Source organism: Pseudorca crassidens, chromosome 3, assembly GCF_039906515.1.
Source record: "Pseudorca crassidens isolate mPseCra1 chromosome 3, mPseCra1.hap1, whole genome shotgun sequence".
NCBI lineage: Eukaryota > Metazoa > Chordata > Mammalia > Artiodactyla > Delphinidae > Pseudorca > Pseudorca crassidens.
Window position 1 is genome coordinate 161,571,191 of NC_090298.1, and position 18,938 is coordinate 161,590,128.

The 18,938-nt window shown below is 54.3% G+C and overlaps 3 protein-coding genes across 7 annotated transcripts in view; 2 read left to right on the forward strand and 1 right to left on the reverse strand.

Moving 5' to 3' along the window:
* The first annotated feature begins 86 nt into the window (after nt 1-86).
* RFXANK (regulatory factor X associated ankyrin containing protein) lies at nt 87-5,025 on the forward strand. 3 transcript variants are annotated; one of them, XM_067733352.1, is made up of 9 exons: nt 87-316; nt 825-1,018; nt 2,257-2,340; nt 2,481-2,546; nt 2,809-2,909; nt 3,090-3,215; nt 3,613-3,679; nt 4,091-4,171; nt 4,807-5,025. In XM_067733352.1, exons 2-9 carry the CDS (start codon nt 832-834, stop codon nt 4,875-4,877), a joined length of 783 nt encoding a protein of 260 aa, XP_067589453.1. In that variant the 5' UTR covers nt 87-316; nt 825-831; the 3' UTR covers nt 4,878-5,025. The 3 variants fall into 3 exon arrangements, with proteins under 3 accessions (XP_067589453.1, XP_067589454.1, XP_067589455.1); XM_067733353.1 differs by having other exon boundaries at nt 2,260-2,340; XM_067733354.1 differs by lacking the exon at nt 4,091-4,171.
* The window catches only part of NR2C2AP (nuclear receptor 2C2 associated protein), a 16,901-nt gene continuing 2,462 nt past the window's right edge, over nt 4,500-18,938 (reverse strand). Inside the window, exons 2-7 of one of the 2 annotated variants that reach the window (XM_067733355.1) lie at nt 16,411-16,621; nt 6,214-6,365; nt 5,930-6,020; nt 5,601-5,706; nt 5,460-5,528; nt 4,500-5,205 (exon numbers count right to left, since the gene is read on the reverse strand). In XM_067733355.1, the coding sequence (XP_067589456.1) occupies nt 5,087-5,205; nt 5,460-5,528; nt 5,601-5,706; nt 5,930-6,020; nt 6,214-6,251 (423 nt within the window). In that variant the 5' untranslated portion in view covers nt 6,252-6,365; nt 16,411-16,621 and the 3' untranslated portion in view covers nt 4,500-5,086. Of the gene's footprint in view, nt 5,206-5,459; nt 5,529-5,600; nt 5,707-5,929; nt 6,021-6,213; nt 6,366-6,599; nt 6,620-16,410; nt 16,622-18,938 lie in introns of those variants that run through there. The other variant, XM_067733356.1, reaches the window with a different exon arrangement.
* The window catches only part of NCAN (neurocan), a 25,089-nt gene continuing 18,251 nt past the window's right edge, over nt 12,101-18,938 (forward strand). For both annotated transcript variants that reach the window (XM_067733344.1, XM_067733345.1), the window contains exons 1-3: nt 12,101-12,235; nt 16,439-16,518; nt 17,401-17,808. In XM_067733344.1, the coding sequence (XP_067589445.1) occupies nt 16,446-16,518; nt 17,401-17,808 (481 nt within the window). In that variant the 5' untranslated portion in view covers nt 12,101-12,235; nt 16,439-16,445. The remainder of the gene's footprint in view (nt 12,236-16,438; nt 16,519-17,400; nt 17,809-18,938) is intronic.

Below are 18,938 nucleotides of genomic sequence, written 5' to 3' on the forward strand. Positions count from 1 at the left end.
ATTCCATACCTCTTGCCCCAGCGGAAGCCACGCCCCCCAAGCCTTAAAGGGCCAGAAACAGCTCATACAGCTCCAGCCCTTCCGCGCTTTCGGGGGGGCGGGGGCGCGCAGGCGCAGTGGAGGCACTCTGCGGTGTGGGTAGCGGTCGCGTATCAAGTTGCTCTCTGTCCCGGCAGAAGAAGCCAGGGCGCAGAGGGTCCAGGCTCCATTTTGCTACCCATTACATCAATTGGAAGAGAAAAGTTTGTGAGTTGGGCCCCCAAGTTTGGGGGGACCCGGGCTTGCGGCGTGGAGTGACAGAGGAGGCTCATTGGAGGTGAGTGGACCTCCTGGATTGACTTGGGAGGGGCGGGTGGGATGCAACCAATCACATCTTTGTTGAGCCCTCACTCATTCTAGGGATTCCCCCTCCCAAAAAAAAAAAAACAAAAACACAGCGGACGTTTAAGATCTGCCCGTGTATCAGGCCTCCTGCTTAGATATTTACAGACATGATTTTTTTAGTCCTCCTTTCCCCCATTTTACTAATGAAGACACTGAGGCTTAGAGAAATTAAGTAATGTGCCCAAGTTTTCACAGCCTATAAGTGGAGGGATTCAAACCCAGATGGCTGACCCCTGAGCCAGGGCTTTTAAGCAATGCATTGTATGTGCTCTGGTGTTGGGGAGGAGTGGGCCTGAGAAGCAGTTGGACTCTGGTTTTAATTTCCTGGCTGAGTCTTAGTTTACCCACCCTCACTGTGTGAGGCCAGGTATGCAGTCAGTGCCTATTTAATGAGTTGTCAATAATTATTGCCATCTCTCCCTGTTTGGCCTTTCCACCAGCTTCCCCATGGAGCCCACCCAGCCTGCAGAGGATCTCAGCCTGACCCAGCAGCCTTCTACCCCAGAATTTGGGGACCCCGAAGACCCCAGGGGTGAGGCCCCTGACGGCTCAGACACTGTGGTCCTCAGTCTCTTCCCCTGCACCCCGGAGCCTGGGAATCCTGAACCAGATTCTGGTACCTCCTCACCTCAAGGTAGGCTACTTACCCTGGACTCCTGCTTCTGGGATGCAAGAACGGTGGAATGTCAGGCCCAAGATGGGACTTCTGTCTTTGTGTCCTTGGATGTGTCTTCCATCTCCACCCTGTGAGGGGTTGCTTATTATTTTTTTAAATTGTGGTAAAATTCACGTAACATAAAAGTTACCATTTTAACCAGAATTGCTTACAATTCAGTGGCAGTAAGTACATTCACAATGATGTATAACTTCCACCTCTATGTAGTCCTAGAACATTTCCATCACCCCCAGAGGAAAACCCCAGACCCATTAGCAGTCACTCCCCATTCCCCTCCTCCAGCCCTTGGGAAGCAAAAATCTGCTTTCTGTTTCTATGGATTTGCCTGTTCCGGACATTTCACATAAACGGGTTCATACAACATGTGGCCCTTCCCGTTCTGGCTCCTTTCACTCAGCAAGATGTTTTCAAGGTTCATCCACATTGTATGGTGTGTCAGTGCTTCATCCCTTTTATAGCTGAATGACATTCCACAGTATGGCTGGACCACATTTAGTTTATTCATTTATGCATTGATGGACATTTGGGTTGTTCTCCTTTTAGTGACTGAATAGTGCTGTTGTGAACATGCGTGTACAAGTTTTTGTCTGAACACATGATTTCAACCCTTTGGGGTAGATACCTAGGAGTGGAATTGCTGGGTCAGATGATAATTCTGTTTGACTTATCAAGGACCCAAGGGTTTCTTTTGACTGGAATCCTTGAACATGTCTAACTCAGCTGCCCTGGGGCCTTCGTCCCTACCATTCCCTGTGTGAAATGCTCTTCCCACACCTCTCCCCAGGTTTCTTCAACTGGCCAAGCTCTCGTTTGGTGTTACCTCCTTGGAGTGACCCTCCCTGACCATTTTCTTTAAAAGGGACTCACCTTCTGCCCTCCCTTCTTTCCACCCCCTTCCACCTGCTTTTCATTTCTCCTGAACACGTATTTTAACTTAAGCTCTCATTCTATTTCTCCATTTCTGTCTGACTCCCCAACTTGTCCATGGGCCCCTTGAGGGCAGGGACTGTCTCGTTTGTGCAGAATCTTGCCAGGGGCGGAGGAGAAATCCACACCCTGGGTATCTGGGAGGATGGAGTGAGTGAACAGTGGAGCCACGCACTGTCTCTGGTAGTTCCAAGCCCCCAGGGTCTGGTCTGAAGCCCAAGACATACTGGGGAATGAGGGGAAACCGAGGCCCTTTCTCTCTCTCCCAGCAGGCAGCTCCCTAAAGCACTCCACGACCCTCACCAACCGGCAGCGGGGGAATGAGGTATCAGCCCTGCCGGCCACCTTGGACTGTGAGTGGGACCCCGGTCCCCACGGGGGAGAGAAGTAGTGGGCTGGCAGGGGCTAAGAGGAGCAACTTTGGACAAGGAATAAACTGGGGCATGGAGCTCAGATGGGACAGGTGAGGACTCTACCTCTCTCTGCCCCCCAGCCCTGTCCATCCACCAGCTCGCGGCCCAGGGGGAGCTGAGCCAACTGAAGGAGCATCTGAGGAAAGGTGTGTGCCCACGCTCGTGTGCCGGTGTGTCCGTGCCTGTGTGACCTCACATGCTGGTGGGTGCATGTGGCTGCTGACATGACCTGAGTCTCCACATGTGTACCTATGTCTGTACGTGTGTCTGAGCATGTCCGTGTGTGCATCCACATGTATGCTTCCCCGCCCCACATCTGACCCCAGCTGCCTGCCCTGCCCCCAATTCTGCAGCATTGGGGAGAGTGGGCAGGGGTGCATCCCAGTGGTACCACCCCCCTCCTGCCAGGAGACAACCTCATCAACAAGCCGGACGAGCGAGGCTTCACCCCCCTCATCTGGGCCTCCGCCTTTGGAGAGATCGAGACCGTCCGCTTCTTGCTTGAATGGGTGCGTCCCAGCCCAGCTGGGGGCTTCCTGGGGACTCGAGGGCGGGCCAGGGTCTCAGCTGAGTCTGCTGGTGCTGTGTCTGTAAGATGGAGCTAACATGGAGACCCCAAGATTGCAGGGGATGCACCCACTCCTCCTTTTGCCCCCCCTTCTGTCACTGTCCCCCTCTCTTCCCCCCAGGGTGCCGACCCCCACATCCTGGCCAAAGAGCGGGAGAGCGCCCTGTCACTGGCCAGCACAGGTGGCTACACAGACATTGTAGGGCTGCTGCTGGAGCGCGACGTGGACATCAACATCTATGACTGGGTAAGGTGCCACCCACTGGCCCTGGGCACCTCACAGGGTACCAGGCTGGCCCTGGGCGCTAAGAATGCAAGACAGACCCATCCCCAAGCCTCACAGAGCTCCCAGTTTTTTTTGGGGGGGCGGGGATAGCCTACACATAAACAGCTCAGGTATAGTGAATAACACTATGTTGGCAGATACACAGACAGCTAGCTGCAAGAGCCCAGAGGCTGCCTGTAGAGCCAAGGGAAGTCAGGATGGGCTTCCTGGAAGAAGGGGCATCTAAGCTGAGGCCCAAAGGAGAAGCTAGATGGGCCTAGTGACAAGCAGGAGGAACCATATTAAATTGGTGGGTGTGGGGTGTCGTGAGAATCTGGAAAAGATAGTGTTGCTTGCCCCCTACCCCTGTCCCTGACAGAATGGAGGGACACCACTTCTGTATGCCGTGCGTGGGAACCATGTGAAGTGCGTGGAGGCCTTGCTGGGTGAGTAGGAGTAGAGGCTAGCCTGAGGGGCCCTAGAGCCCCACGTGGCTCTGCAGGAATCCTGAGGGCCAGGGAAGGGTCTGAGCTCTGCTTGAACAGCTCTTGGGATGGGTGGCTGCCGCCTGCTTTGCCCAGAGGATTGATGTGGGGACAGGAGGTAGCAGGAATAGCACAGGGATCTGGCCGACTGGGTTGAGAACCCACACCCTGCGTGCCTCAGAGACCCCGGAGGTGGAGATTCTATTGGCCACATTCATCAGAGAGGTCAGGCTCTTGTCTAAGACCACACAGCAACCAGCAGACCTGTGGCTGCACAGTGGGTAGTCACTGGACCTCCCGAGTCCCCGTGCCCCACCCGGGCTCCCGGTCCCCAGGCCCAGCCCTCTCTGCAGTGTCTGCTCTGCTTTGCAGCCCGAGGAGCTGATCTCACCACTGAGGCAGACTCTGGCTACACCCCAATGGACCTCGCCGTGGCCCTGGGATATAGGAAAGGTCAGCCCGAGGCACATGGGGCTAGTGACAGGGGCCATAATGGGGGGACATGTAGGCACTGAGAGGCCCAAAGGAGGCCCCCTGGCAGGGTGAGGATACCAGGAGGGCCACAGCTCACATGGCCATGGAGCCCAGCCCCCTCCACGGCGAGAGGTGGGTATGAGTAGGGGCTGTAGGCAGACCCCAGTTTGACTCCCCACTTCAGAAAATGGGGGGATCCTAACAGAACTGACCCCCTGGGGTCATGTGGGGGTGTGTGGGAAATATCCCACTCCTTCCTTGAAGGAGTTTTATTCCATTTGAGACAAGTAATTCCTCACAGTCCCTCTCATCTTTTCATAAAAGTTCCAATTGGACAATTTTATTTGGTAAGGAATATTTTTATAATTCTGAAAAGCCTCCAAAAATGCATCTTTACAAACTCAGGGGAAATAGAGGCTCCTAAGAGGGGGGCCTCTGTCTTCCCAGCTGTGCTCTGGCAAGGGCTTGGATTTCCCTGTGTATGAAATGGGTCCTCCATCCAGGTCCCAGGGCTGAGGCCCCTGTTCTTACCCTGAGGGGAAGGTACAGGTTGGCCTGTGCCTCTGCAGCCGCTGTTAAGTTCATGGCCCACCTTTTCCCTGTTCTGTTTCCAGTGCAACAGGTGATCGAGAACCACATCCTTAAACTCTTCCAGAGCAACCTGGTGCCCGCCACCCCTGAGTGAACGCCGTCTGCCAGGGACTCAGACACTCAGGGAACAAAATGGTCGACCCAGAGCTGGGGGAACCCAGAACTGGCTTCAAAGGCAGCTCCTGGACAGACGGTGGGAGGGGGCCCTTTCCAAGAGGAACCAATAAACCTTCTGTGCAGAACTTGAAGGACTTCACTGTGCTTCCCAGAGAACTTCCTGGAGGAGGCAGCCACCCAGTGGCCTCACACCTTCTTCTCCCCTAGCACCCGCAGGTGGTAGATGACCACTCGGCCAAAGAAATCAGTGGTGTCCTCAAATGTCACTTTCAGCCGGTCCACCTCAGCAGATGGCACAGGGAAAGTGTAAGCAGGGCAGTCAAGGGAAACAGATGCCTTATCTTTTCCCACCCACCAGCCCCAGCTCAAGTACTACAAATGTGCTGGGTGACCCAGCACACTGTGGGTCCCTCTGAAACTCTAACACAGAACAGATTATCATCAGCCCATTTCACAGGTGAAGCAATGGAGACCCAGAGGCCAGTTGCTCGAGGTCACATGCCAGGGCCCACAGCTTTCAGAGGCACAGACCACCCCACCCAGAGGCTGAGGCAGGATATCTGAAGCGAGTTGTTGTCCTCAGGATAAAAGTCCACAATCTTGCTAAGAGCCTCACTCCCCTGAGAACCTGCAGCAGAGAAAGGAGCAGTGAGGCCAGCATACCCCCTCTAATCCCCCATCTTCCAGGGCCTTCCAGTACCTTCGAGGCGGCCCTGGCGACTGGAAAAGCCCCCCTGGAACTGGATCTGCAGCTGGGAGACACAGATGCGCTGGGGAAACTCCAGTATTACCCACTGGGAGGGGCCCTGGAAGCAGAGAAATAGAGGTCCATGATCACTCCAGACTCAGAGCCCAGCTGTGCCTCTCTCAGTCACAGAGTCCATGGTGGGTGGGGAGCACAGTGAACACGGGTTCCCTCCCTGGCCAACCTAACTGTCCAGCTGGGGTGCACCCAAATTCTCAGGGTGCCCCAGACCCCTGATTCTGATTCACACTAGGGGTGGAGGATCCAGGGAGAGGGTGCCTCACCTGGTCCGAGTTCCAGCAGGTCTCCTCGTCCTGGTCGAACAGGTGCTTCTTTCCAAACTGCCGAGTGTTACGATTCAGCACCGAACTCACCCTAGAGGCAACCAGAATCAGCGTGTGGAGAGGTGCTGAGCCCTGCGGCGAGGGCCCGCCCACTACTGGGCCCACCCCTCCCTCGCCACCGGTTCCCCCATTTCTGTCCACTAGGGAGGGACTATCCCAGGCCAACGGCCCCGTCCGCTACTGCCCGCCGCCATTCACACCCCACCCCCGCCCGGGGCTCTCACCTGCTCACTGTCTCTGGACAAACCAAAGAGTGGGTCATCTCGGTTCCACAAAGCCTCGCAGGACTAAGAGCTGGGCTCAGTCCGGGTTCAAATCCGGCCGCCAAAGCGCGACCTTGTTCACGCTCAGAGTCTCAGAGTCTTCACGTCCTCACCTGTAGCACGGCACAAGAACAGTCACTGCCCCGTCACTCCAGTCCTAAATGTCGCCTTGACCACCCCCTTGCCAGAAAAATTTGGAGTTTCGGGGACACTGCCGATGACCCGAGGCCAAGCCTTTCACAGTGGGTCCAAGGAAGGGAAACGGGTTTCCTGTGGGTTTCGGGAGCAGTCGCTCCCTCTCGGTGCCTCAGTTTCTCTGCAACAGCTTGGGAAACCAACATCAGTACCCGGAACCGCGTGAACACCGCGCAGGCGCAGAGTGCCTCAGGCGCGCCCAGCCCCCGCTCCCGGGGCGCGGTTTAGTTTGAGCCCCGCCCCCTCAGCGCCCGCCTCTTAAAAGGTCCTCGTCCAGTGATTGCCTATCCCTCGGAGCTGGAGGAAAAAGGCCGGCATCTAAAGCAATTGTATGTCCACTGTGTGCGGGGAGCTGTCCTTTGGTGCCCGCGGGTATAGAGCCCTAGTTTTGGTGTCCGAGAGCCTTCTTATAATGATGTCATCCTACCGGCAGAATGAACTCGGCCGAATTCATTCTCTGATTGCAGTTGCCGCCTGGGAACCCCTGCATTTCACTGCCTCCCAGAGGCCAAAGGAAGAGTTGAGGAAGAGGCTACGATGGTGCGAGTACTGTACTGCAAGTCTTTATCAGCCTCGCGTGTCCCCACTGGGACACAGGAGGCCCGGTTTCCAAATCTGTCTTCTTAGTAAATGCTGCCTGGGACAGGCTTCTTGGAGGAGGGGTAATGTGAGGTGGGTTTTGAAGAATGAAGAGGAGTTTGCCAAACCAGATTATACAAAACCTCAGATACACGGCTAAAAGTTTGGTTCTCTGATTCACTAAACAACTGCCACTCCCCACCGCCCAACCCTGCACTGAGTGATTCTGAGGACTGTGAGAGGCCTCAGTTCCAGCCCCATATCTGAAGATCTCCCAATCTGGGGAAGACAGAACTAGACACATACACTCAGAGACCCATGGGGCCAGGGCTGAGCCAGGGGGAGAGATAGGGCTAGGGAAGCAGGGGGTCTACCTGGAGGGAGGGCTTCCTGGGAGAGGGGATACTGTCCTGCACTTTAATGGGTGGGCAGGAATTCACCAGGGTGAGAAAAATTGGGGGGCGGGGCGGGGCAGACAGGGTGAACAGCATAAGCAAAGGCCTAGTTGGATGAAAGACCATGAATTTGAATAAAATATGTGGAGCCAGATCCTGCTGGGCCTAAAGCAGTCACGGAAGGTGTTTGAGAAAGGGCAGCACACCCATCCAATCTGCATGAATGGAGGGTTCTGAGACAGAGCAGCCACTGGCAGGAGGCTGCAGTTCCTGGCTTTAACTGAATGGTCTGGGATCCAGTCCCTTTCTTCAAGGGCTAGGGGAATGGTTCTCCTGGCATCCTACTAGTGTCTGCCCAAGTCCACACCAGGAGTGGAGGCTGGCTGGGAAACTGGGACACCAGCGGAAGGGCCGCCCCATCAGCCCCTGCCTGCCAGGACTTCCTGCATTCAGTCATGGCCTGGTGCCATCCAGACCTGGCTCTACTGGTCTCAGAGCTGGGGCTGGGTGTCAAAAAACACCTCCCTACCCCTAGAGGAATTTAGGAAGAGCATGGACCCTGGAGGGCCCCGATCCTGTTCTAATCCTGGTTGGGTCACTCACTCATTGGCTGTGTGATCTTGGACAAATATGTTGACCTCTCTGAGCCTCAGTTCCCTCATCTGTGAAATGGACGGGAATCTATAGGACTGCTGGAGAATTCAGGGGGCTCTTCAGGCTGACACATAACAACAGTGGCTGACATTTGTTGAGAGCCTACCCTGTGTTTAACTTGAAGCCACGTTTGTCTCCATCCACAGGATCATTAAATCTGCTGTTCTGGTCTCTGTCACTCCCATTTTACAGCTGAGGATACGGCCACTCAGCCACTTGGCTGCCAAGGTTCCCCAGGGAGGATACGCATGGCCCCAGGGCCCCCCTTGCCACTCCTGGTCTTGGCATGGAGCCACCTTGCCCACTGGGATAAAGCCAGCTTGTACCCCCTTCCCGCCTCCTCACCCCACCGGTGCCTGGTCATGAAAGAGCCTCCTGTTTCTCCAGGGAATTAGCAACTCTAAGCTCCCAGCAGGGCAGCCAAAAGTGGTCCATTCATTTGCCTTAGTGAGAAGAGACTAGGCACTCCCTCCTCCCTCACCCCAGGGGATGGGGCAGAGGGAGGTCTAGAAGAGCCAGGAGCTGTAACTCTGGTTGGCTGAGGGAAACTGAAGCAAAGAAGTCATTTGGCTAAGGTCACCGAGGGGAACCGGGATACAAACCCCAGTCTGACTCTGGAGCTCTCTCCAGAGCTCACTCTCTCCACTGAGCTGAGCTCTGCATTTTTCAGGAGAGGACTTGGACGCTCAGAGAGGGTCAGGGATTTGCTGAAGTCACACAGCAAGTATGGGTCAGCAGGGACTCTCTCTGGGGAGGCAGCCACACTCATGGCAGAAAACAGGTCCCACTTCCCATGAGTTTGTCATCCCAGAGTAGGGCAGGGAAAAGCCCTCAGATTGCTTCAGGCCTCAGTTCCCCCTGCGCAATAAGTGTAATGGTTGCCCCAAGACTCCAGCCTGGAGGGTCTGTGGGGTGGGGGTGATGGAGTCCCCTGGGCTGGCAGCCCCTCTATGGGGCAGGTCCGTGTCTGATTTATCCACCGAGGCCTGCATGAGTACCACAGGGCCCAGCTCAGAGTAAACGGATGCTCACTTGTTTCCAACTGGACTTGTTGGTCCTGGCAGGGGGCAAGCCTGGGAGCCTGGAAGCCTGGGGAAGTGGAGATGACAATAGGCATGAGAGAGGTCGGCCAAGCATGAAGGGATTGAGCTGAGTTTACGTGAGAACACCTAGGGCCACGACTGGCCGACTGGCCGTGCTGAGCATTGAGTATGAGTGGCTGTGCTGTGAGTATGGCCCCGGGGGGACTGTCTCCCTGTTGGTAACTTGGTATCAAGTGATCATGGTTGGGTGCTGGCTGTCTGTAGGTAATGCCACGGCTGTAAACATAGTAGGGTGTAAACGACATGGGGCAAATGTGGGCTGTTTGTGGCTGCCAGGAAGGCTAAGTTCCGATGGGTGTGCACAGCAATGGGTGTGTTTGAGTGTGAAGGGACTAGGTGCAGCTGGGCTCACAGCTGTGAGTTTGGTTGTGCAGCAGACATGACTTATGTATGGCCAGTGTGACTTATATGTGGCTTGGCTGGGTATGGTTGTATATGAGCTGCCTGTACTGTCACTGTGTCTCTGGCATATGGCTTTGTATCAGTGGTTATTGGTAACATTGTATGTGACAGGAGTGAATATGGTTGCATGTGCCCTGTCAGTACGTCACCTTGGGTGTGTGAAAAGCACTTCGGGGGACACTGTCCACCCCTGATGCCCAGATGTCCTAGAGGGTCTTGCCTCCTTGCTCCGGTTCTGGCTCACAAGTCCCCTCCCCTGCTCCCTCCCCGCACTCGCAGCAGCCCCTGGCCCAGGCCCCAGTGTAGAGGAGACAGAGAGAGCACTCAAGGCTGGAGGAGGGGGGTGGTTGGCCCATTCCCAGTGCCGGCCTATAAATAGCTCTTTGAGCCCGGCAGATTCCCAGGCAAGGTTGCCTCATTCAAGCCCCCAGCAACAGCCTGCTCCCGGGCTCCAGGCCAGCCCCTCTAAGCTCAGCCCTGGCACCAGCCAGGGGAGCCAGGGGGTGGGGGAGTGAAAGGGTGGGGGGAGTCAGAATGGGGATCAACTTGGTTCTGAAGCCACAAACCTGGACTCCCACTTGGCCCCTACCCATACTCTGCAACCTCAAGTGCATGTCCTACCTCCCCGAGCCTCAGTTTTCCCATCTGGAAAATGGGCAGCAGTACAATAGCAGCCCCCAGCTTGTGTGTTTACTTCCCATTTCATTCTCCCAGCAACCCTGTAAGGTGGTTACTCTTAATTGTCCCTGTTTTCAACAGGGAAACTGAGGCACAGAAAGACGAAATGACTGGCCCAGAGTTACACCACTGTTAGGAGTTGCAGAGAGGGTTTTGGTTTTTTGGGGTTTTTTGTTTGTTTGTTTTTGCCATGCCGCACGGCTTGCAGGATCTCAGTTCCCCAACCAGGGATTGAATCCTGGCCACAGCAGTGAAAGTGCCGAATCCTCATCACTAGACCCCCAGGGAACTCCCCAGAGAGGGGTTTTGAACTGTGGACTTGTGAGGCCAAGCTGCAGCTCCCACACACGTCACCCAGATCCCTGTCCCCACCGGCTGTCACCTGCAGACACTTATATCAGTGTGATCCCCGACTTCCATCCCTCCTCTGTGATGAGAAGTTGGACAGTGAGCATAGTTCCCCACTGTGTCACTTTGACCCCTAGGGCCACCACTAGCCCACCCCCAGAACAGCAGTCTGACACTTACAGACCTTCCAGGGCAACATAGCTCCCCTGGGGTCTTCGTCCTTCACTCATTCTCACCCCTTTTTTGGTAATCTTGCCGAAATCATCTAGTGCCCTGTTTGTCTGTCCCCCCACCAGACTGAAACCCACCCTCAGAGATGCACACACACACATACACACAGATGCAGGACACTGGTGGAGTGAACAGACCCTCCAACTACCACAGCCCATTCTCAGTGCTGAGAAACTAAGACCCTGGGAAGGAAGGCCAGCTGGGTAGAGGGCTGATTTTTTAAAGTATCTGTTCTCCTTCATTTCCATTTTTCATTGTGGTAAAATACACGGAACATAAAATCTACCATTTGAAAGTGTACAATTAGTGGCATTAACTATACTCACATTATTGTGCAGCCATCACCACTATCTAGTTCTAGAACATTTCCATCACCCTAAAAGGAAACCCTGTACCCATTTGCAATCACTCCCTGTTCCCCCTCCCCCAAGCCCCTGGTAATCACTAATTTACTCTCTGCCTCTGTATTTGTCCGTTCTGAACACTTCATATAAATGGACTCATACTGTGACCTTTTGTGTCTGGCTTCTTTCATTCATCATAACGTTTTCAAAATTCATCTATGTTGTAACATATATTAGTACTTCATTCCTTTTAATGGCTGAATAATATTCTATTGCAGACCTTTTAAGATCAGGGGTCTCCCTGCAAAGACACGCACATGCTGCCTGCTCAAAGCAAAAGTATTTCTGTAACAACAGTACCCGGTCCACAGCAGGTGCTCCATAGAAGTTGACTAGATAAGGGAATGAATGAATTAATGAATGATAGTTCTAGGTGGCGCAGGCAGAAACAGCTCTGGGTGTGACACACCTGGGCTCTGACTCTGCAAGTCTCTTACCAGCTGTGTGAACCAGGGAGCTTTCTGTCCTCTCTGAGCCTCAGCTTCCTCTCTATACATGGTGTAAAACAGTAACTGTAGCCAAAACTGCTTCCAGTGTGAACCTGCCGAGTCAGGCAGACCAGGGTTGGAATCCCAGCTCAGTCCTTCCCCTCTGCGTGACCTTGGGAGAGACTTCATCTCCCTGGGGTCTCAGTTTCCCCATCTGTAAGATGGAGCAGGCCCCACTGCGGGGCGTCTGGGGACCCTTAACGTGGCACCTGGGGCGAAGTGAATGGGAGGAAGTCAGGAACAGTCTTCCCCGGGGTGGGGTGAGTGGTCGTAGGAAGAGGGAGGGGGTTTTAGGCAGAGGGAACACCCTCCCTCGCGCAGTTGGAGGCGTCGGGCTGACGGGAGCGCATGCGCAGAGCAGCCCCGCAGCCCCTTTATAAGCGCTGAGGCGGCGCTGGGGCGAGCGGAGCACAGGGCTCAAGGGTGGACCCGGCGCGGATTGAGCGCAGCCACCGCGTCCTTTGTGCCGGTTGACCGCCCCGGGATGCGTCCGAGCTAGGAGCCAGGTGGGGGTCCGTCGTGGGGAGGGGGCCGCGTTGAGGGAGAGGTCCTTGAAAATAGAAACAGAGCCCGAGACTGGGGAGGGGGGATCAGAGAGAAGCCCCCAGAATGGGGAGGGGGTTTAGAGGGGGAGGGAAGCCCCGTGTTGGGGAGGGAACCCACACTGGGAGAGGGCTTGGGAATGTTAAGGGGATTCGGATTTGGGGGCAAGGTTGTCTGGGGAATTCGGAGACGACCCCGCGATGGGGAAGGGGCCGGGCTGGGGGTGGGTCTTAGAATTGGGGAGGCACTGGGAACCAAGGCTAGGGAAGGGGCACCCCGAGTTTAGAGAGAAAAGGGGGACATCCACACGTTGTGTGGGGGACTCTGGAACAGGGCACCCCGTGTCTGAGCTGAGACACCCCAAGATTTTAAGTGGGGATTCCCAATTTGCAGATGAATGCAGGATTCCAGGCTGGACTGCAGCGGGGAGGAGGCCCCCAGACCAGCCTGAGCCCAATGGACGGGGTCTGCCCTGAGAGTAAACCCCAACAGGGAAGGGGTGCCCTGCAGTCTCCCTGTCTTTTTGGCTCAAGTCTTGTCACCACATCTTGACTCAGGGAGGAGGCTCTGGGAGCTCCATCCCAAGGTGGTCCCTGTTGTTCCCTGGGACTTGGAGTTGGGGTGCTGTCCCTTCTCCCAGGGAGCACGTTGTGTCTCTGAGGTTAATGCTAGTTGAGAGCCTCTTAAAGCCCCCAGTTATGGATCCCACGGACCCGTAAAGAGCACCCAGTCTCTAGGGGGGAGCCACCCCAGTGCTTCCACATCTGGCCACGTTCTCACAGCTAGACACAGATCCTTGCCTCACGCCTTCCGTTCCATCTGGCCACATGGATGCATGTGGAAGTCCTGGCTTGGCCTGGGGGCACAGGCGCTGGGAAGGAGGGGGCTGGGACCCCAGGCCCAGCCTGGGCAGGAGCAATCCCCATCCCTGTTCCTCTTTGTTCCTCTCAGCAGCATTAATGGGAGACAGCCAGGCTGAGGAGAGGGTTGGCGCTGGGCCCCAGCGGGGGATGTGGGGCAAGGGCCGGGAGTGAGGGCTGGGCAGACCATGGGACCCCAGACCCCAGCAGCCTCGTTGGCTTGTGGACATTTCCAAACAGAAGGCGTCCCCCAGGAGGTAGGGACTTGTGTGTGTGTGTGTGTGTGTGTGTGTGTGTGTGTGTGTGTGTGTCTACCCCGTACTGGGAGAAGGCATGTGCTTATGGGGGGACCCGGGGTCCTCTGTGACTCTAACGTGACCAAGGTTGTGTCTTTGTCAGGAAACTTGTGCTGGGGGCCACTTCACCAGGCAAAATGATGTGTGCCCACCAGTCACCAAAGCCACAATTTATCCAGCCTGGTCTGTGCCAGGGGCTGGCAGCTACGTGAGTGAGTGTGTGTGAGGAACTGTGTCTGACAGAGTGGCCTCATCGAGGGGTTTATGTGGGGAGCCTGAGACTGTGGGTGTGTGTCTTTGTGCAGAAGACGTGCTGCCTGGCTTGTAAGTGCCCATATTGTCTCTCTTTGTTAATGTCACTGTGAATCTGTGAGTGTGTGTGTCTCCTAGGCTCTGAGCCTAGAGTGTGTGGCTGTGTATGTGTCCCGTGTGTGCAGCAAGGGTCCTCTCCATGTGATTGGCAGTGTGGACCCTGAGTGGGTGAGTTTGAGATGTGGTCTGTGTACAGAGTTGGGGAGCTAATGGGAGAGACATTGACAGGGGTTCAGGTCTCCAAGGGACAACCTGGGATGATTTACTGAGCCCAGTTTCCTTTCTTCTCCAAGGAGCACACAAATACGCTCTGACTCCCAGGCCAGTAACACATACACACGTGTGCTCATAGCCCTTGCTGAGGGGTGCTTGAACCCACACATCCAGAGACTACACTGGGTCCCCTACGCCCCACCCAGTGCATATGGCTGCTGTGGACCCTCGCACATGTTCACACACCACAGGGGGCAACCTCATGGATATCCTTGCCTGGACACACACCCAGGCACAAACACACAAAAATGCCTACTGGCAAACTCACCCTCACTCAGTGGCTTGAGGCAGGAGGTGGATGTGAGGGAGGAGGAGACACACGCGCGCTCACGCGCGCACACACACTCTCTCTCTCTCTCTCTCTCTCCCCCCGCTCCTGGGCCACCCCTCCCACAAAGCCCCACAGGCCCCTACTTGCATATGTATGAGTCTCATGCATTATTAATGAGGGGACAAGCCCCAGACAGCTGTGTAAATGCTCACCTCTTGTGGCCCTGAGGAAGAGGTATTTTAAGAGAAGGGGTGTGGGTGTGTGAGGTGCAACTGGAGGGGATGGAGTGTGTGCGGGAGGGCATGGGGGGGGAGTGCAACTGAACCTTTTCGTGTCACCTTGTTGGACCACCATTGCATATTTGAGTGTGTACACAAGGCTTTGTGTATAAGAAGCTGTTGTTTAAGTGAACATTTCTTGGACTTGACAAGTCTTAGCTCATTCCATTCTCACAGTAACACTCTGAAGTATGTGCTGGTTGATCCCCATTTTACAGGTGGGAAAACTGAGGCACGGAGTGATGAAGCAGCTGTCTAGGATCATGCAACATGTAGGGAGTAGAGGCAGGGTTTGAAGCCAAGTCATGTGGATATAGTCTGAGCTCTTAACCGTACAGAGTATGTGTGTGTGTGCACGTGCATGAGAATTCTCTGAACTTGCCCCCTCCTAAAACTCTCTTGGGGTAGGCGCAGCCCAGAGTCCTGCCCCACCCTCTAATACCCATCCAGGCCTTGGACAGCCATCAGGGGATCCCACCCCGCTCAGGGTTCCGAGGGGGAGAAATGAGGACAGCCCGGGATGGAGGCAGAGGTTGCTGAGGTTTACAGGTCGGTAGTTAGGGGCACCGTCCCAGAAGCTGGCCTCTGCCCTGCTGTGCAGTCCCAGGAAAACCGCTCACCCTCTCTGGACCCCGAGATGCTGCCCTAAGAAGGCAAGAAGGAGACCAAGGGGGTGGGTAGTGCCACTGCGTTGCTGCCCCAGAGTTCAGCACCACGGACAGGTCCCTGGCCTGCCTCCCTAAGGTGGGGCCAGCTGTCCCCCACAGGACCCTATTCTGGACTCCATCCACACTGGCTCTTCTTTTATCAGGAGGAGGGTGCAAGGGCTGGGTTTGTAGGTGATGTTCTAACTTCCCATCTGCCCCCACCTTCTGAGCCCCCCCAAGAGGGGGAAGGGAAAGGGGGCTCCAGAGGGGTGGGACGCACCACCACCCCAGGGTTTCTAGTCTCTGGAAGAATGTGAGGTTTGGGAGGGCACTGCTGTATCCCAGTGTTTGGAATGGGCCTTGCTTACAGGTAGTGCTCACTATTTGTCCACTTTATGCTCATGTGCCACAACCCCTATAGGAGTCTAGACCCGCAACTGGAGTTTCTCTGTGGACCTAGAAGGCATCTTCGCCAGTCAGTATGGATTCAGGGGGAGGATGGGGTGGGCGAGGGCGAGGTCCCTTCCTCCAGCTGGGACTTGGCAGCTCTTCAAAAATCCCAGAAACCAGGAATAGAATCTTGGCGACAACCAAATCCTGGAATTGAAGCTGAGAATCGTGTCAGTCAGCAAACCCAGATTACAGGCTGGCTTGGAGTCCAGTCTGCTGCCAGAACTGGGGACCCCAGGCAGACTAGGACTGGCTGCTGCTCTCTAGGAGCCCCCAATTTGATTTGGGATGCTGACTTGAAAAATGGGACTTTGATCTTGGCTATGTTAAAGTCAATAATAATAATAGCAGCTGAAATTTACTCCTTCATGCCAGGCAGTTCTAAGCATTTTATATGTATTGACTATATTGACTCATCTATCCCTTCCAACTACCTCATATTATCCCCATCTGACCTGCAAAGAAACTGAGGCACAGAGAAGCTAAGCTACTTGCTCAAGGTCACCCAGCAAGGAACAGGCAAAAGACAACCCCAGGTTTGATTCCCTCCAGAACCCATGCTCTGACCATAGGACTTCACTGCTCGGATTCTGAAGTCAGTTGGTCCTGGGTTCGGATTCTGGCTCAGCTCTGGCTTGCTGACTGTGTGACCTTGAGTGACACACTGGCCTCTCTGAGCCCCAGTTTCCAGATCCGTAGAGTGGGAGGAATTGGTCCTTTCATGCCAAATGTCTAGGAGGGTTGTACTCACCCCTTCCTTCCTCTCCATCTTGTTTCAGGTCCAGGATGGGGGCCATGTCTGTCTGGGTCTCAGGCCTCCTGATTCTCCAGATGCTGCTCTTTGTGGCTGGGGAACAGGGTGAGTTGGCTTGTGGGTTGGGAGAGGTTGGGGTCTGGAGAATTGACAAGATGGGGCAGCTTTTTAACTTGAGAGCCTTCTCCTGCTGGTTCTCTGGCTTGGTCTGGAAAATAAAATGAGAATAGATGAAAAAAGTCTTTGAACAGTCAAAAGCGAACAAGACACCTGAGAGGTTATTTTTAGTCATTGCCAGCGGAGGCTAGAGTTTCCCGCCTCTCACTGTTTTGCTGAGATGAGCTGAAGAGAGAGAGAAAAAAAAGAGGGAGAGAGAATAGTATGAAGATTGATTAGTGATGCCTGCCATGGGTAGGACAATAGAAATAAAGGTCTGTGTGCCTCTCCCTGGCATCTCCCCAGTAGCGGTCAAAAGCCCAGACTTTAGCAATGCCTCCTGATTTGCTCTGTGGCCTTACGCAATTATAATGATGTCTCTGAGCCTCAATTTCCTCAACTCCCCCAAAAGAGGATGAGACATGGCTACCTCTGCAGATGGTTATGAAAATCAAATGAGCTGATTGCTATTTATAAAGTGCCTGTTATATAGAAGGTACTCCACAAACACTGTTTCTCTTCCAATGGCTGCCTATCACTTAACTTTTGGGGAAACCATGGCTCAGAGCAGAATAGTGACTTTCCCATGGACACATAGTGAGTCAGTGACACTGAGAGTTAAATCCCTGGCCTCCAGGGTCTGGACTTTGAGAGGAGGCAGAACTATGAAGGGATTCGACCCCATTACCCCTCTTCTGCTCACAGATTGGGTTGCAGGTCACAGATCTGTGTACGACACTGTGATGTTGTGTAGGCAACCTAACCTCTCTGGCCTCAGTCAGAGGGTCCTTGCTTCTCAGTCAGGCCCTCTCTCCACCTTCTCCACCACAGGCACACAGGACGCCACTGCTGCTGCCACTGCTGAGAAGGGGCTCCACATGCAGAAGGTGGGGTCTGGGTCGGTGCGGGCTGCGCTGGCAGAGCTGGTGGCCCTGCCCTGTCTCTTCACTCTGTGGCCACGGCCAGGTGCAGCCCGAGAAGCTCCTCGGATCAAGTGGACCAAGGTGCAGACTGCATCAGGCCAACGGCAGGACTTGCCCATCCTAGTGGCCAAGGACAACGTGGTTCGAGTGGCCAAGGGCTGGCAGGGACGCGTGTCACTACCTGCCTACCCCCGGCACCGGGTCAACGCCACGTTGCTACTGGGGCCACTGAGGGCCAGCGACTCCGGGCTCTACCGCTGCCAGGTGGTGAGGGGCATCGAGGATGAGCAGGACCTGGTGCCCCTGGAAGTGACGGGTCAGTTGGGGGAAGGGGAGGGGCCAAGGCTGGGATGGGGAAGCCCATCCACTGAATGTCACCTTAGAAATTACTCCCTGGGGAATTCCCTGGTGGTCCACTGGTTAGGACTCTGCAGTTTTACTGCCGAGGGCCCAGGTTGGATCCCTGGTCAAGGAGCTAAGATCCCACAAGCAAAAAAAAAAAGAAAGAAAAGAAAAGAAAAAAAAAGAAATCACTCCCTGAACAGCGATTTGCTTTCAGTTCTTCTGATGAAGTCAGGAACAAAGTCTCCATGGGTACGCCTCTCTCTTTAACATCTCTCTCTTTCTCTTTTAGCTAAGAGAGAGCAGCCTCTGGCTCAGTCTCTTATGGACCACAGCATTTCATAGGATTTCATAACCTTGTTTTAAGTCCATTTCATGGTTACCTACTTTCACATAAGGCAAAGGATATTGGCTTTCTATTTAATATAGGAATACAAATTTCCTTTTAAAATAAATATATGTTTTTAAAAAGTAAAGTTCTTTTTAAAAAGTGGATTGAAAATATAGATTAAGTAAATAAGTCATCAATGTAACCAATTCCTATATTAAATTGTTTCTGTTGAAATAGTCAGTGTAGTTTCTGTTTTCCTAACCAATCAAGATGAACAAGGCCAAAAAACAATTTTTTAAAAATTATTAACCAAAGTCCTAGGACAGGGCATGGCACACAGAAGACGATCAATTGATATTTGACAAATGAATCAATGAAAGGATTTGTGGGGTTTTTTGGCTGCGTTTTGGGTCTTCATTGCTGCGCGTGGGCTCTCTCTAGTTGCAGCGGGCGGGGGTTACTCTTAGTTGCGGCGTGCAGGCTTCTCATTGCAGTGGCCTCTCTTGTTGCAGAGCATGGGCTCCAGTGGTTGTGGCCATGGGCTCAGTAGTTGTGGCTCGCAGGCTCCAGAGCACAGGCTCAGTAGTTGTGGCGCACGGGCTTAGTTGCTCCAAGGCATGTGGGATCTTCCTGCACCAGGGCTGGAACCCGTGTCCCCTGCATTGGCAGGCGGATTCTTAACCACTGCACCGCCAGGGAAGCCCAATGAATGGATTGTTGTGTGGAGAATATCCTGTGGACTCCTACTGGGAAGTCAATTTCCCTTAACCTAT

Excerpts from the sequence above, each read along its gene's own strand:
- RFXANK (XM_067733352.1), top strand. The coding sequence starts at position 832 with ATGGAGCCCACCCAGCCTGCAGAGGATCTCAGCCTGACCCAGCAGCCT. Across the intron at positions 1,019-2,256 it reads TGGTACCTCCTCACCTCAAG|CAGGCAGCTCCCTAAAGCAC; the intron begins GTAGGCTACTTA and ends TCTCTCTCCCAG. Across the intron at positions 4,172-4,806 it reads GGCCCTGGGATATAGGAAAG|TGCAACAGGTGATCGAGAAC; the intron begins GTCAGCCCGAGG and ends TTCTGTTTCCAG.